This window comes from Bombina bombina, chromosome 2 (assembly GCF_027579735.1).
Source record: "Bombina bombina isolate aBomBom1 chromosome 2, aBomBom1.pri, whole genome shotgun sequence".
Classification (NCBI taxonomy): Eukaryota; Metazoa; Chordata; class Amphibia; order Anura; family Bombinatoridae; genus Bombina; species Bombina bombina.
This window is the reverse complement of record NC_069500.1, coordinates 1,362,081,113-1,362,098,282: the sequence shown is the minus strand read 5'-3', so window position 1 is coordinate 1,362,098,282 and position 17,170 is coordinate 1,362,081,113. Positions and strand designations below refer to the sequence as shown.

Sequence of the window (17,170 nt, the reverse complement as noted above, 5' to 3'; positions counted from 1 at the left end):
CATATGTGCAGCAGTTTCCCTGAGAGCTGCACCACAGGCTGACATGCTACATCACATCTGCTCATGTAACAGGTCTAACATGACAACAGCAAGTAACATATTGCACATCTCTTACTTTTGGAATAACATCCTCAGCAAAATGCAGCTAAATATAGAGGTCATCTTAACAGCACAAGCTTGAGTCATATAATTCATGTCTTACAAACATACAGTTAGTTCCTGCAAAAGACTGTCAGAGCTACTGCTGATAACATCCCTCTTGGGATGATGCACACAATAAATACAATGCTAAAGTTACACACAGGTACAATACCTTCTGGATGTTCCCCTCCTAAGGCTACTTGTTTATGAGTGAGGGCGTGGCCTGCTACCGGTATGGAGATGAGGAAGTAACCGGGACACCAATAGTCACAAAGTTTGCTGCCAGACTGGGAGGTGTAGATGTTAGTCTCTAGCTAGCTTCCCTCTTCCTTGCTGGACTCCATGCTGTGGCAGTGGCACAGTCAGTCTCCCTCCCTTGACATCAAGTTCCAGTTGCAAAACTGCTGCCTCCCTGACTGTCACCTGCCTCCCTCATGTCAGCTCACAGCCTGGGACACACTGACGTGCTTCTTTCCCTCTCCTTCTGCACTCCACACATGTGACACGTGCCTGCCGCGCTCAGCTTCCCACTGCATGCACTGAAGCCAGGGAGTGTCAGCCCTGCCCTGAATGGTGCAACCAGCACCGGTAACCTCAGGACCTTTTTTTTGTTTGTTTGTATTAATAATCTAGCAGCAGCACGCTGCTGAAAACTTTAATGCATGACTGGCGTGGCTTTACATTGTCACGTGACTAGGGGTGGGCGAATGTTTCGCAACATTCGAAAAATGAAACGAATTTTAACACATTCGTTTGTTCGAATTAAATTTCGAATGTTTACATAACATTCTAACATTCGATTTTTGAATGTTCGGTTTCGAATTTTACGATTACATTCGAAAATATTTGTTTAGAAAAATTTGAATTTATATTTGTAATAGTATTTCTAATGCTTTCTTTAAATGTAATATTCAAATTATGCAATATTCTATATAGAAACATTTGAAATCATATATTTGTATCTATTATGTATCAGTTTACTAGATTCCCTCCCTACCACATGAACTATTGAACTTCTGAATAGTATTTGTTAAATAGAATGTAAAATTCGAAATTTTGAATGTGGACATTCGATATAATTATAAACTTTTGAATTCGAAAGTGACATTCAAAAACTGTAAATAGCATTTGATTATAGAATTTTGAAGAATATTCGTTCTTATCAACATTCGGATTTATAATTCGAATTTCGGTAATAACATTCGTTCTAACATTCGAATTCGGAAATTTACACATTCGCCCAACCCTACACATGACGCCGGCACGGTCCTGACTATTATGACAAGAAGACTTTTTTAAAATGTTATTTAGAAGTCTGTGTGAGCCCGGCCCCACACCTCGGGCCCCGGTACAGCACCTATAAGTCCGCCCCTGTCAGGGATAACCAGCTGGTTACCGGTCTCTTATAGGGTCCATGTTAACCCCTTACTTTGCAAACTTACTACAATCTCTCAAAAACTATTGTTAACCATATCAGACAAATACCTATACAATTTTAAGCATCCTAAGGAAAATAAATCATGGGACTGATTACAATCATTTAGAAAAGCTTATCAAATTATTTAATTTACAAAAGTCCCCATAGATTATAAAGGTAGGATTTGTAACCTTTAGTAAAGGATTCTGATTGGTCCCCCGCTCAGTAACAAATTAGCAAAAATAAGCATAATTTTTAATAATTAAACAGACATGAAACTCATTTTTGTTACTACTAATTCATATAGAGCATACAATTTTAAACAACTTTCAATTGTAACTAATGTATCTAATTTGCTTAGTTATCTTTTTATCATCTGTTAAAAGGCATAGCTAGGTAGGCTCAAGAGGTGAGAGCATACTGCTGATTGGCAGCTGCACATATATACCTCTTGTCATTGGCTTACAATGTGTTTAGCTAGCTCCCAGTATTAAATTGCTGCTCCTTCTACAGAGGATAACAATTGAATGAAGCAAATTTGATAATAGAAGTAAACTGAAAAATTGTTTAAAATATATCTTGTATCTGAATCCTGAAAGAAAGATCTGGGGTCTCATGTCCCTTTAAATTATTCCTTATTTCCTCCCCAGACAACACAGAACTATTAACAAATCAATTAAGTTCATGCAACTAGACATTAAATACAATACACACTAAGTAATATAAATCTATAACAGACAAGTGTGATATTATTTGCATTGTGCAGTTTTGCATAACCAGACTTTTCCTCCCCAGTCTCAGCTGATGTACATATTACATTGTGCAGGTGACATCAGTCTGTATCTGAGCTCTCTCAGTAACACAAAGATGCTTTATCCAACTTATCTGCTGTGTTTATTGTTGTGCTATATTCAGTGTGAGTGATTATTGTGATTATATCTTACAGATGGTTTTTATTATGTTCTATTGTAGATTTGTACAGTGAATGAATAAATACAAAAATATTTTTCCACTAATAATCAGAAATATTTATTGCTTTAATCTTTAGGTTCCTGTGGACAGATTGTGCTGACTCAGTCCCCAGATGTCACTGTGTCACCAGGTGAAAGTGTCACCATGACATGTGGAGCCAGTACTGGCATTAGCAGCAACTTACACTGGTACCAACAGAAATCAGGACAACCACCAACGCTTCTTATTTATTATGCAACCAGCAGAGCCACAGGGACCCCAGACAGGTTCAGCGGCAGTGGTTATGGTACTGATTTCACTCTCACTATCAGCGGAGTGCAAGCAGAAGATGCAGCAGATTATTACTGTCAGCAGGTACAGAGCTTCCCTCTCACAGTGATACAGAGCTGTACAAAAACCTTCCTCTTTTGTTTTCTAGCTCTTAATTTTGAATGTTATTTTTATGTGTCCTGTGTTGTAATGCACGTTATAGATCTGCTTAAATCTGCTACTTTCTGTACCATAAAAACATTCAGCTCTCACTTGCTCTGATTTGGTAAAATGTAAATGTGTTCTCAGGTGCAATGTGTGTGAATCTGTTCTAAGGGTCTGAATATGAAAAACAGGAGACACACAGTAACAGGTTAATTACTGACAATGAAAAGGAGCTGCAGGGGCATTTTTTTTAAAACTATTTATTTATAATAATAATGTATAATAACAAATAAGAAATATGTCAGAGATGCATATATTCAATAATAACACCATTTTACAATATCGTATAAACATACCATTTTAACCTAGATATTCATATTTGATATGGTTTATATCGACCAGTACCCTCAATCAATATACTTCATACAATTAATGCGTAATTATATACATCCTAAATGTTTACATCATTGTTTTTTTTATACTGTTAAACATATAACAAATGACCACAAAACCGCAATAACAGACTAATATTAATGTAGAAAAAAGAGAAGAAGGAAAAAAAAAATGGGGGGGGACCAAGGGGGGAAAAAAAATATTTCGGCATAACCTGATAGATAATTAAAGATTTAGCACTACCATATAATATCTCCTCGCTTTCCACCACTTCCACTTCCTATATCGTCTTCATTTTAAATAAAAAAGGATAGCTTCTTGTATTTCTTTAAAGGCACACATACTAACAATAATTAGGTTTTAATGGCTTCTTTTCATGACCTGTCTTGTATCTAATATCACTCCTTACCACAGAGAGGTAGGAGTGAGAAAAAAAAAAGGCTTCAGGCTATTAGAGGGTATTAACTAATACTTTAATTCTATTTAATAAAGATATTTTCTCCAATAAAGATATGCAGGGGCATTAGTGTCACCCACTACCCATTCTGCCGTTGTCACCTCCACTAGTAGAGTATCCTGAGCAAGACTTATGCATCTAATTCTTCTGGCACAAGTAGTCAGTTTGTATCTTGCAGCGCAACCAGTTTGTAAGAGAAGCTCATCGCCCACTCTAAAGTAAGGCAGCAATGCTGAAGTCATTTAGAGCATAAGTGCTGGTGCATTTCTTTAACAGAAGTTCCCAGAATGCTTGCTGACTTGTGCCTGCTGATCGGGCAGCGTGTGTCTGTTCTTGTGTTACTGTAGAGAGAGTGTAAGAAATAAAACAACTTCTACATCATCCTCTAGCTGAATCTGCTGATGGCGGAGGCAAGCGAGACAGGAAATCAGCAGCAGCAGTGGTAAAGAGCATGCGATTTTATACAACTTTATAATGTGCTTCTGTTATCAATTTTACTTCATTCTCTTGATATCTTTTGTTGAAACGCAGGGATGTATGCTTAGGAGCCGGCCCATTTCTGTAGATCTCTATGGCAGCAGTTTTGCAAGATTGTTATTCATATGCAAGAGCACTAGATGGCAGCATTACTTCCTGCCATATAGTGCTCCAGATGCCTACCTAGGTATCTCTTCAACACAAAATATCATGGAAATGAAGCAAATTTGATTAAAAAAGTAAATTGGAAAAAAAATTGTAAAACGGTTTGCTCTGTCTGAATCACAAAAGTAAAATGTTTCATATCCGTTTAAGGGCCTATAACCAGTGTGCAGTTTGAATCCCCATCCATAAGTTCCCCCTGCTGTACATTTGCATTTATCTTTTATGATTTCATTACAGAGTTCTAAGTCAACCAAATAGTGCTCCCTCTTGAGTGACAGCTAAATACAACTCTGCCTGAAAAAAATACATTTACACTCAATCAGCTGCACTTTTTATGTGTTTAATTAACACCTGATTTTAAGTTTTAAGTTACTTGCTACCTTTTTATCAACACTTAACCTATATCCTGTACGCTTGGATGTTATTTACACTCCTAGGGGCATATTTATCAAGCTCCGTACGGAGCTTGAAGCCATGTGTTTCTGGCGAGCCTTCAGGCTCGCCAGAACACAAGTTATAAAGCAGCGGTCTAAAGACCGCTGCTCCATAACCTGTCCGCCTGCTCTGAGGCAGCGGACAGACATCTGCGAAAATCAACCCGATCCAATACGATCGGGTTGATTGATACCCCCTGCTGGCGGCCGATTGGCCGCGAATCTGCAGGGGGCGGCGTTGCACCAGCAGTTCAGCGTACGCTGTCTGCATTTATCGATGTGCGGCGGACATGATCCGCAATATCGGATTATGTCCGCTCGCACATTAATAAATAGGCCCCCTAAACTCTGAGAGTGAGCTGAAGCTATCCTATAGGCCTGTGTTTCCTGCCTCTTGCGGAGAGTTTGCCGGACAACTCTGAGGATCCGGTCTGCCTAGTCTGTACTACATTACAGTGCTATAGTATAAGTGAGTGTATATGATCCATCATCTGTCACATCTCACAGTTTACAGTATTACGTTATGTGCTATGCTATGATTTTTATGAGTTTTTTCTTACAGAGCTTATGTTGAGTGAAATGATCCTCTGAAGTCCTTGCCGCATACACCAGAGGAGAGTTCTAATGGACAACTCTGAGGATCCGGTCTGCCTAGTCTGTACTACATTACAGTGCTATAGTATGAGTGAGTGTATATGATCCATCATCTGTCACATCTCACAGTTTACAGTATTACGCTATGTGGAGATTGTTTTTTCTTATAGAGCTTATGTTGAATGAAACAATACTCTAAAGTCCTTGCCGCATACACCAGAGGAGAGTTATACCGGACAACTCTGAGGATCCGGCCTGCCTAGTCTGCACTACATTATAGCGCTTCATCACATGTGAGTGTACACTATCAATGATTTGTTCTATAGTATATCCTTGCTGAATTACGCTATGTGGCGCCTTCTCCTTCTTTTATAGATTTGTTATGAAGTGTACGGCCTTTTACCCTGAGGAGAGCAGACTTTATCTGTGTGATTTTAAACACACATACATTTGGACTTTAGTCATACAGTACCTATTATATGTTACAATTTTTCTGTATTTGCATATCTATATGTTGGTTGTGTCTAGCGGTTGCACACCTGAGACCATTATATTTTGCGCATTATATTTTGCACATTATTCAACCTCAAAGTCTTAAAGTGATAGCGCCCCAATCTACACCTCTGAGTGGGAATTGACAATCAGCTGCTTCCCTTAATTTTATGGTCATAATAATGGTCTAACCCTTTTCAAACCATTTTACCTCTGGCTGCAGCTTTTACTGATAAAATATATTCAATAGAGAAGCTCTGCGTGTGATTTTTTTATCTCCACCTTCAGCCTCTTGACAAGTTCTGCTTCTTCACTACCACCAAGAACCACTACACAATTTTTGAGGAAGGTGTCCACCTTGCTCAAGAGAGGACTGAACAAAGCTATGACTTGACCAAGACTGACAGTGTTTTGACTTAAAGGGACAGTCTACACCAACATTTTTATTGTTTAAAAAGACAGATAATCCCTTTAATACCAATTCCCTAGTTTTGCATAACCAACACAGTTATATTAATATACTTTTTACCTCTGTGATTACCTTGTATCTAAGCCTCTGCAAACTGCCCCTTTATTTCAGTTCTTTTGACAGACTTGCATTTTAGCCAATCAGTGCTGACTCCTAGGTAACTCCACGTGTGTGAGCACATTGCTATCTATATGACACACATGAACTAACTCCCTCTAGTGGTGAAAAACTGTCAAAATGCATTCAGATAAGAGGCGGCCTTCAAGGTCTAAGAAATTATCATATAAGCCTACCTAGGTTTAGCTTTCAACTAAGAATAGCCAGAGAACAAAGCGCAATTGGTGATAAAAGTAAAATGGAAAGATGTTTAAAATTATATGCCCTATCTGAATCATGAAGGTTTATTTTAGACTAGACTGTCCCTTTAATTCTCTGTGATATACCTAAAAGGCTTTAGGACTGCCACTAACGCCCAATCCTGATCTACTCATCTCTGTGTAATGGGCTCCCAATTCCAGCTAAAGGGACAGGAAACCCCAACATTTTCTTTCATGATTTCAGATAGAGCATACAATTTCAAGCAACTTTTCAATTTACTTCTATTATCAAATTTGTTTGCTTCATTCTCTTGTTATCCTTTGTTGAAGGAAAAGCACTGCACTACTAGCAGCTAGCTGAACACATCTAGTTAGCCAATCACAAGAGACAAATGTGTGCAGGCACCAATCAGCAGCTAGCTCCCACTAGTGTAGGATATGTGCGTATTCTTTTTCAACAAGGGATACCAAGAAAACAAAGCCCATTTGAAAATAAAAGTGAATTTAAAAGTGTCTTAAAATGTCAATCATGCAAGTTTCATTTAATAGACAGGAAGCCATAGCACAGAGGACAGACTCTTCTGCTCCAATGTTCCATCAGCTCCAAAGTCAGCTTCCAACAAGCAGTTATTTTGTCTTGCTTAAGACGGTACCGGGGCAGCACTGCCTTCTCCTGTTCCTGCCTAAGCAGGTGACTGCCTGTAACACCGCAGAAATACTTAGCAGCCGTGTTTTTTGTTTTGTTTTTGTGTTTAACTGAAATGCCGTTTGGTAAAAGCAGAACAAGGAAGTCTGTATTGATATCAAATACTAAGAACATAATGGCTATGCTTATTATTAAAGGGACATGAAGCCCAAAACGTTTCCTTCATGACTTACTACTGTCAAATTCATTTTTATTATCAAATTCTCTTTGTTTTCTTTGTATCTTTTTAAAAAGCAGGGAGGTAAGCTCAGGAGCATGCATGTGCCTGGAGCACTATATGGCAGCAGTTTTGCAAGAATGTTATCCATTTGCAAGAGCATTAGGTTGTAGCACTATTTCCTGCCATTTAGTGCTCCAGATGCCTACCTAGGTATTTATTCTATAAAGAATACCATGGGAATTAAAGGGACATAATACTCGTATGAAAAATCACTTGAAACTGATGCAGTATAACTGTAAAAAGCTGACAGGAAAATATCACCTGAGCATCTCTATGTAAAAAAGGAAGATATTTTACCTCACAATCTCCTCAGCTCAGCAGAGTAAGTTCTGTGTAAAAAGTTATACTCAGCCGCTGCCCAGCTGCAGGTAAAAAAACAGCAGCCAATCAGCATCAGCAGTGCTGAGGTCATGAACTCTTTTACTGTAATCTCATGAGATTTCACTTAACTCTCATGAGATTTCATAGTAAACTTCCTTAAACTGAATAGGGAAATACATACTGATTTGCTGCTTAGAAGTCCTTTACAATGGGATGTGGCTACTGAGAAACTTTTGAGGTAAAATATCTTTCTTTTTTACATAGAGATGTTCAGGTGATATTTTCTAGTCAGCTTTTTACAGCTATGCTGCATCACTTTCAAGTGTTTAAACATTTGGGTATTATGGCCCTTTAAGTACATTTGATAATAGAAGTAAATTGGGAACTTTTTTTAAAATAGTAAGTTCTGTCTGAATCATAGGGCGTCCAACTAGAACTCAAATTGTGTTTATGGGGTTGGTGACTAAACCCTAGAGGGTGGTCTACTTCAGAAATGCTGCTGCCCACTTCTGTTTAATTTCACAAGGTCTTTGTAAACAGATCTCTGAATTAGATCTGCAAGGATAACAAAAAACATGTACTGTACTGTATAAGGAGCAGCTGTGTGAGAAGGTGAGAACTGTGAGAACTTCATTTCCTTTCACTCATACTACTTTCACTCCACTTGTCACTTTCCTTGGAGGTGTATTTATGGGTTGCTGTACTATAATCCAGAGGCCTACTAGTATGCTGCTCCTGTCCTTCCAAGCTCTGTTGTTATCATCAGTCAATGCCAAATCCTTAGTGACCTGCTAGCTGCCGTTTTACAGGGACCCTCTAGTCACATGTTTGTTTGCCTTCCTTGAAGGTGTATCTTTGGTGTTTGGGTATTATAATCAGAGGCCCACTTCAGTTACTCTTCTGCCACTTCATTAATTCTGCTGCCTGCTGCCACCAACCCTCCTGCCCTTCCTGCACTGTGGTGGTCATCATCAATTTAAGTAAAAAATCATAGAAAAATGTTGGCTGATGTGTCAAGAGGTCTCTAAGCACGTGTTTATCCTCCTCCCTTGGAGGTGTGTGTATGTTTTGGGATAGTGTACCAGAGGCCTACCTAGTTAAACAACTCTGCTGCCTGCTGCTGTCTCTTCTACTTCTGCCCTTCCTGATTTGTGGTGGTCATCATCAGCTAGAAAATAAAAAAATACAGGCTATATTTATATGTGTGTACATACAATGCCACTAGGGGGTGCTCTCTCAAGTAGCCAAAGTGCCAAAGATGTCCAAAATAGAACTAATAACTGGTATTTCAATCTTCAGATTCTGTATCTTGCCCAGGCAGTTCTTTGTCAAAAGGGTCGTCAACCTCTCTGGAGTTCCTTTGGTTCATCACATATTCCAGACTATCTTGTATTTCATTAGTTGTGATGTTTTTTTTCGTCAATAAAGTGTATGTGTTTTTTAACACATATTGAACTTGTTACCATCAACCTATTGGACCCAGCTACACCTGGTCACAGTTAGCTGTCAACTGTGAAGTTCCAACCTGCACAGTACTTACATATGTGAGTTGCATTCTGCATTCTATCAATTATTATTCCTGTGTAATGACTGTACTAGGCCATTTGGCATATTTGTGTCATCATCAGTTAAATTTAAATGTTGTAGGGAATTGTTAGCTGTTGTCCTCCTCTTTCAGTTTCTTTTTTGGGGGGGTTGTGTACCAGAGGTCTACCTAGTTCAGTAAGTCTACTGCCAGCTACATCTCCTCTCCTGCACCCACCTTTTTCTAAATTAAGTCTCCAAGGTTAGCTATTAACTACAAACTAGTATGGAGCAGGTATGGGAGAACGTGAGGAATATGGGTACTTTAGCATGAGGAAGATGAAAGAGAATTAGAGTTGAAAAAAAATAATAAGATGGTGTGGAAGAGTTGTAGTAGTGTGAGGTGAATGGTTAAAAGGGGGGAGGGGCAATAGGGTGGTGGAAAGGGTAGTACTAGTGAGTAATTTATATTACTGTAAATATTTGATGCTTTTAATTTCAATGTATTGTTTGAATTTTCTTTGTAAAAATTCTTCTAGTTCCTCTATGATCTCGTCTCACAGTTAGCACTGAATCTTTTAATTGTTGGCATTTGATTGCAATGTAATTTTGTTGTTAAAAAATTCATGTTTTGTGGGCTTTCCATTGGCTATAATAAAATTTAATGAATATTCTGAATCAAACGTGACCAGGAACAAAATTCTGACAAACTGATTCAACCGAAAAATCAGAATGAATCTTTCGAAAAAACAAATGTTTTGCCAATGCACATGTCTAATAGTATGGGGGAAAATGGAATAGAATTTATAAGATATAAAGATCTTTGTTTTACAAGAACACCATCTAGTGTCTTTCAGAGGGAATTAAAAGAAAAATAGATCAACTTTCAGTGAGGAAATTTAAATAACTTTAAAACATTTAGAGCCAGATTACGAGTAGAGAGCTATCGCGAGGAGCATAAACGCGATCACACGATCCTCGTCTTCTTTTCGCTCAAATCCATATTAAATGTGGCATGCTGTTTAAATTACCGCAAATGTGTTTGCGCAAATTTGCATTAACTTACAATCCCCATATTTTTTATGGGCGGTGAGTGCCATTGTCCGCTCGCATTACAAGTTGAAAGTAAATGTGATTGCTTAAACTCAATCGCATTTAAAGCTCAAACTTTTAACCCCTAAACCCCATTGCAAAGTACCTACTACACTATTAACCCCTAAACGGCCACACCCCCATCACAAAGTAACCCCCTAACAGCTAAACCCCCTAACCTAACACCCCTAAATTACCCCAAAACAGACTAACAATACCTGTTTCTCCATGGGCGGTGAGCGGCATTGTCCACTTGAAATACATTTTGAAAGTAAATATGATTGCTTGAACGCCAATTTGGTTGTAGGAAACAAATGTACTAAACTATTCTATTAACCCCTAAACTGCCACACTCGCCATCACAAAGTAACCCACTACATTATTAATCCCTAAACCGCCACACCCCCAATAGCAAATTAAACCCATTACACTATTAAACCCTAAACCCTCACACCCCCATAGCAAAATAACCCACTAACACCTTAACCTAAAACCCCCGAACATCCCAAAACAGACTGACTTTAGCTGTAAAAAAAAAAACTAACAGTACCTTTAAAATAAAAAACCTAAACTTACCTTAAAAGTAAAAAATCTAACATTACTGGGAGGGGGGGAACAGTACATGAAAAAACAAACCTGCCATTACAAAAAACAACAAACAAATTACAAAAAATAAAGAGTTAACCCCACTGAAAAAAACAACCTAAAATAAAAAAAACTATATATACCTTTTATATATTTTTGGGTTTTAAAATAGGCATAATAACTCTTTTTTTATTTTTGGTAATTTATTTGTTGTTTTATTTTGTAATGGCAGGTTTTTTAATTTTTTGTAATAGTAGGTGTAAGGTTAGTTTTTTTTCAGTTAAGATTAGTTTAGGTTGGGGTAATGTAGGGGGTGTTATGTTAGAGAGTTTAGATGTTATTGGGTTACTTTGCGATGGGGGAGGCGCAGTTTAGGGTTTAATAGTGTGGTGGGTTATTTTGCAATGGGGGTGTGGTGGTTTAGAGGTTAATATTGTAGTGGGTTACTTTGCGAATGGCTACTGGCTGTTTGGGGATTAATAGTGTAATGGGTTACTTTGGGATAGTGGTGTGGTGGTTTAGGGGTTAATAGTGTAGGTGGCTTATGGTGATTCAAGTTAGTGTACGAGTATGGGTGTTAGATTTTCTTTCACTCTTCTCTCTCTATTAAAGTCAATGGGAGAGTACGTTATTGTAACTTCTGCTCTTTGCGTGTGTCAAGTTACTGTGGAAAAGAAAAAGATTGATTTTCAGCTTGTAATACGCGTGCTACCCGATGCGCGCAAAGAGCAGAAGTCGAGCTGAGTTAGCGTGCGAGCGGGAGGAGTAATTACTGCTCCATTCATAATCTAGCCCTTAAAGGGCCATTAAAGTAAAAAATGAAATGTTCTAATCCCTTAAAGCATGTAATTTTAAGACTATGGACCATGTAGTACAGATTGGAACATGTAATTTTTCGACTATAACTGCCCTTTATGGACTTGATTATGAGTGGAGCGTTATTTAACGCATCTGCTCACACTCCAACTGCACTCTATTTCGGCTTTTTGCGTGAGATGAAGTTTACAGCGAAAAGGTTTTTCCTGTGCACTAATTTCAAAGGAGATGAAAGTTGGCAGAACGTTTCTGAGAAACTGAAAAAGAAAATTTACTTTTGGGGGCCGAATGATCAAAGCGTCAATTTTGTTGCATTCACTGGTGTCAATACGCTCACCATTCAACATACATTTAACGACCTTATTTATCAAAAAGTCTGTCAAAAACAAGCGCGTCAAGTTCAACGCAATGAGCATCGGACTGTTGATAAATAAGAGTTATCGATGTTGCGGCTTTTATTTTTCATCTGTTAATGTCCAAGAAATAGCTAGATGTATACCTGAACGAACAATAATATCTGTTAGAAATTATTTTTCTATGTATTTGTTGTACAAAAAACTGATATATGATATTCCCACATAAATTAATGTGTATTTCTATTTCTAGAAATCATGATATGCCTATCTCATGTTTTTTTGTTTTTTAAAATGATTATTAATGATAGAATTTGTACATATATCTTTACACATACTTGTATATATACAGTATATACTGTATATATGTGTTATGTCAGAAATCTTTTGCAAACATATTTACATGTCCCTAAATTCCTTTTTTTGTTCTAAACAATGTTGTCTTTCATATCTCTGTGTTTATTTATACCACTATATGTATATAGTGTAAATGTATTATTATTATTGTGAGCAGGAATAATTGCAAATATAACATGTAATCAGGGTATCAAATGTATTTATTTGCAATCAATGGATATTTTAAGAGCTTGGTTAGTTTTCTCTCTGCACCTGTATAACCCCTCCTGATTGCAGTCTAGTTTTAAACACCACCCCTAAGCAGGTGTTATAAAAGGGGCTGGCATATACGATAACATTTCTTCATGAAAATGAAATTCAAGAGAAGGAAGAAAAACACTGAAAATAGCATGACAGTAAAGAGGTGATTTTAATTTCTGCTGTATCTGAATCATGACAGTTTAATGTTAGGTAAACTATCCCTTTGATCTAGCAGTTTAAGATTATATTGAATCAAACAAACATCATTCGAATTTTAAAATCATTGTCAAGAATATTACATTGTGTGTCATAATGTCATCATCAATGTTTAACTTTAATACTAATTTCACATATACATACTTTCAAAGTATAATACACACTGTAACAAATGGCACTTACAAGTTCTGATGAGTGATCAATGACACAAGTATCGAGCAATTTGATTAGTTAGTGATACTAGAAAATGTATATTTAAATCAGATTGGCTGCTGTCATAAATCATGTGATTATGCATTTCTCAATCAAAAGTGGTAGAAAATGTCATTAGTTTGTGGGTTGTTTAGAAATATTGTGTAAAATTTGGGGCGAAAAGTGTTGTGTCAAATTTGGTGCAAAGTGAAGAGTGGGACTTGTATTACATGCCTTAAACCTGGTGCAAATAGATTTATCCAAAAAAAGGAAGTTAGCTATATTATGTTATGTATTTTTTTTTTAATCTCTATATCTACTAGTGCACCAAGTTTGGAGCAATACTTCACACCAAATTTGGAGCAATACTTTGCACCAAGTTTGGAGCAATACTTTGCACCACATTTGGAGCAATAATATTGTTTGATTTAGAAAGAGTTTCTAATTTACTTTCATTATCTAATATGCTTTATTGTCTTGCAGCATAGAACATAACCTTTCTGTGTTTTCAAACTCCCATTGATTTCTATGGTATTCGCGGCATCAAGGGTGGCAGTTTGAATGATAGGTAAGCTGCGTCGGAATTGACATGAGCGTACCTGCTGAATGTTTAATAAATTGGGAAGAGGGTCAAATAGAGTTGAATGTGAATTCAAAACATCTGGAATGATGCACGCATCGATGTGTGTCGGATTGAGATTGCGGGAGCGTATATTACATCACACGTTTGACGATTTTGACGCTTTGTTAATTACAGTGGATTCAATTTGCGTTGAATATGACGCGTGATTCAAGCGGATTCCATTGTATTATCAGTTGAAGCTTTGATAGTTCGGCCCCTAATTAAAGCTGTGTTGGTTCCGATTCTGTTATATGTGAGTGGTGTGTTTCCGATTCCTGATAAGAGTTTGAGCAAGATTGTAAGGTTGGTATTTGTGTTTTTCTCGAGTTCTGTTATGGAGACATTGAGTAGGAAAAAGATTGAGCATATGAAAGACAAAGGAGAGAAAAATGTACCTGATATTGAGAAGTTTTTGATTGTCAAGTATGTAATTTTGTGTATAAAGCAGAGTAATAAAGATAGTATTAGATGTATGACGAGGTATGCAGCTGGTGTGGTGCTACAAAGATTTGGGCTGTAGAGATAATAGGAGGCCTGACAATAAGTATAATTTTTAATAATTAAATAATTTCTTATTTCCTTTTCAGACAACACAGAACTATTAAGAAATCAATTAAGTTCATGCAACTAGATATTAAATAAAGTACACACTAAGTAATATAAATATATATAACAGACAAGTGAAGTGTGATATTATTTGCATTGCGCAGTTTTGCATAACCAGACATTTCCTCCCAGTCTCAGCTGATGTACATATTACATTGTGCAGGTGACATCAGTCTGTATCTGAGCTCTCTCAGTAACACAAAGATGCTTTATCCAACTTATCTGCTGTGTCTATTGTTGTGCTATATTCACTGTAAGTGATTGTTCTGACATATCTCATAGATTGTATATGTTATGTTTTATTGTAGACTAGTCCTAAAGCCCGTTCACATGGGCCATTTTTTGCAGGGTACAGCGGTCCCACCCCTTGCGCTCTCTACCTCCCCCTCTCTTTTGCTCTCTCCCCCTCCCCCCTCTCTTTTGCGCTTTCTCTCCCCCTCTCTTTTGAGCTCTCTCTCTCCCCCTCTCTTTTGAGCTCTCTCTCCCCCCCTCTCTTTTGAGCTATCTCTCTCCCCCCTCTCTTTTTTTGCGCTCTCTCTCCCCCTCTTATGTGCTCTCTCTCCCCCCCTCTTTTGCGCTCTCTCCCCTTCTCTTTTGCTCTCTCTCTCTCTCCCCCTCTCTTTTGCGCTTTCTCTCCCCCTCTCTTTTGAGCTCTCTCCCCCTCTCTTTTGAGCTCTCTCTCTCCCCCTCTCTTTTGCGCTCTCTCTCCCCCCTCTTTTGCGCTCTCTCTCTCCCCCCCTCTTTTGTGCTCTCTCTCCCCCCCCTCTTTTGCGCTCTCTCCCCCTCTCTTTTGCACTCTCTCTCCCCCTCTCTTTTGTGCTCTCTCTCACCCCTCTCTTTTGAGCTCTCTCTCCCCCCTCTCTTTTGCGCACGCTCTCTCCCCTCTCTCTCTCCCCCCTCTCTCTCTCCCCCCCTCTCTCTCTCCCCCCCCCTCTCTCTCTCTGTCTCTCCCCCCTCTCTCTCTCTCCCTCTCTCCCCCCCTCTCTCTCTCTCTCTCTCTCTCCCCCCCCTCTCTCTCTATCTCTCTCTCTCTCCCCCTCTCTCTCTCTCTCTCTCTCTCTCCCCTCTCTCTCTCTCTCTCTCTCTCTCTCTCTCCCCCTCTCTCTCTCTCCCCTCTATCTCTCTCTCTTCCCTCTATCTCTCTCACTCCCTCTCTCTCTCCTCTCTCTCTCTCTCTCCTCTCTCTCCCCTCTATCTCTCTCTCTCTCCCCTCTCTCTCTCTCCCCTCTCTCTTTCTCTCTCTCTCTCTCCCTCCCCTTTCTCTCTCTCCCCCCTCTCTCTCTCTCTTACCCTCTCTCTCTCTCCCCTCTATCTCTCTCTTTTTTTACCCCCTCTATCTCTCTCTCCCCTCTATCTCTCTCTCTCCCCTCTCTCTCTCTCTCTCTCTCCCCTTTCTCTCTCCCTCTCTCTCCCCTCTCTCTCTCTCTCTCTATCCCCTCCTCTCTCTCTCCCCCCTCTCTATCTCTCCTCTCTCTCTCCCCCTCTCTCTCTCTCTCTCTCTCTCTCTCCCTCTCCCTCTCTCTTTCCCCTCTCTCTCTCCCCCCCCCTCTCTCTCTCACCCTCTCTCTCTCCCCCCTCTCTCTCCCCCTCTCTCTCTCCCCTCTCTCTCTCTCCCCTCTATCTCTCCCCCCTCTCTCTATCTCTATCCTCCCCCCTCTCTCTCCCCCCTCTCTCTTTCCCCCCTCTCTCTCTTTATCCCCTCTTTAGATCTCTCTCTCTCCCCTTTCTTTTGCTCTCCCTCCCCCTCCCCCTCTCTTTTGCTGTCTCTCTCCCTCTCTTGTGCTCTCTTTATCTCCCCTCTTGATCTCTCTCTCCCCTCTTGATCTCTCTCTCACCTTTCTTATGTTTTCCCTACCCCCCCTCTCCCCTCTTTTGAGCTGTTTTGAGCTCTCAGTCTGCACGGCCTTTCACGGCCCGTCCGGCCCCGTCCCCTTCATGACCCGCCTGGCCCCGCCCCCTTCACGGACCTTCATGCTCGGTCACACCCCCTTCATGGACATTCACGCTCGACCACACCCCTTCCACGCCTGGCCACGCCCACTTATGCTCGCACCGCAGAATCAGGTAGGGACTGTAAGGCCAGGTGTGTTTGTCCTCATGCTGTCTCTACTGCGCATGACAGCTTCGGACAAACACACTTGGCCTTTTATAGTATAGGATATTTGTACAATTAATTTATAAATACAAAAATAAGTATCCACTATTAATCAAAAATATTTGCTTTAATGTTCAGGTTCTTGTGGACAGATTGTGCTCACTCAGTCCCCTAGGAGAAAGTGTCACTGTCACATGTAAAGTCAGTGCTAACATCTATGGCAGCTTAGCCTGGCACCAACATAAACCAGGAAAACCTCCAAAGCTTCTTGTCTATAGTGCAAGCAACACAAATACAGTGACCCCATACAGGTTTAGAGGCAGTGGATCTGGAACTGATTTCACTCTCACAATCAACAAAGTTCAAGCAGAAGATGCAGCAGAGCTGCACAAAAACCTTCCTCTTTTATTTAAATCTCAGTTTAGTAGGAACATTTTAATGTGATTTGTATAAACATTGTGAATTAGAAACAAAAAAGAGGGC

At 39.3% G+C, this 17,170-nt stretch overlaps 1 gene segment (V, D, J or C); it reads left to right on the top strand.

The window, feature by feature from the left end:
* The first annotated feature begins 2,401 nt into the window (after positions 1 to 2,401).
* LOC128650381 (Ig kappa chain V region Mem5-like) overlaps positions 2,402 to 17,170 on the top strand; it is a 431,694-nt gene continuing 416,925 nt past the window's right edge. The window contains 2 exon segments of the V gene segment in view: positions 2,402 to 2,474; positions 2,607 to 2,904. Of these exon segments, the coding sequence occupies positions 2,426 to 2,474; positions 2,607 to 2,904 (347 nt within the window).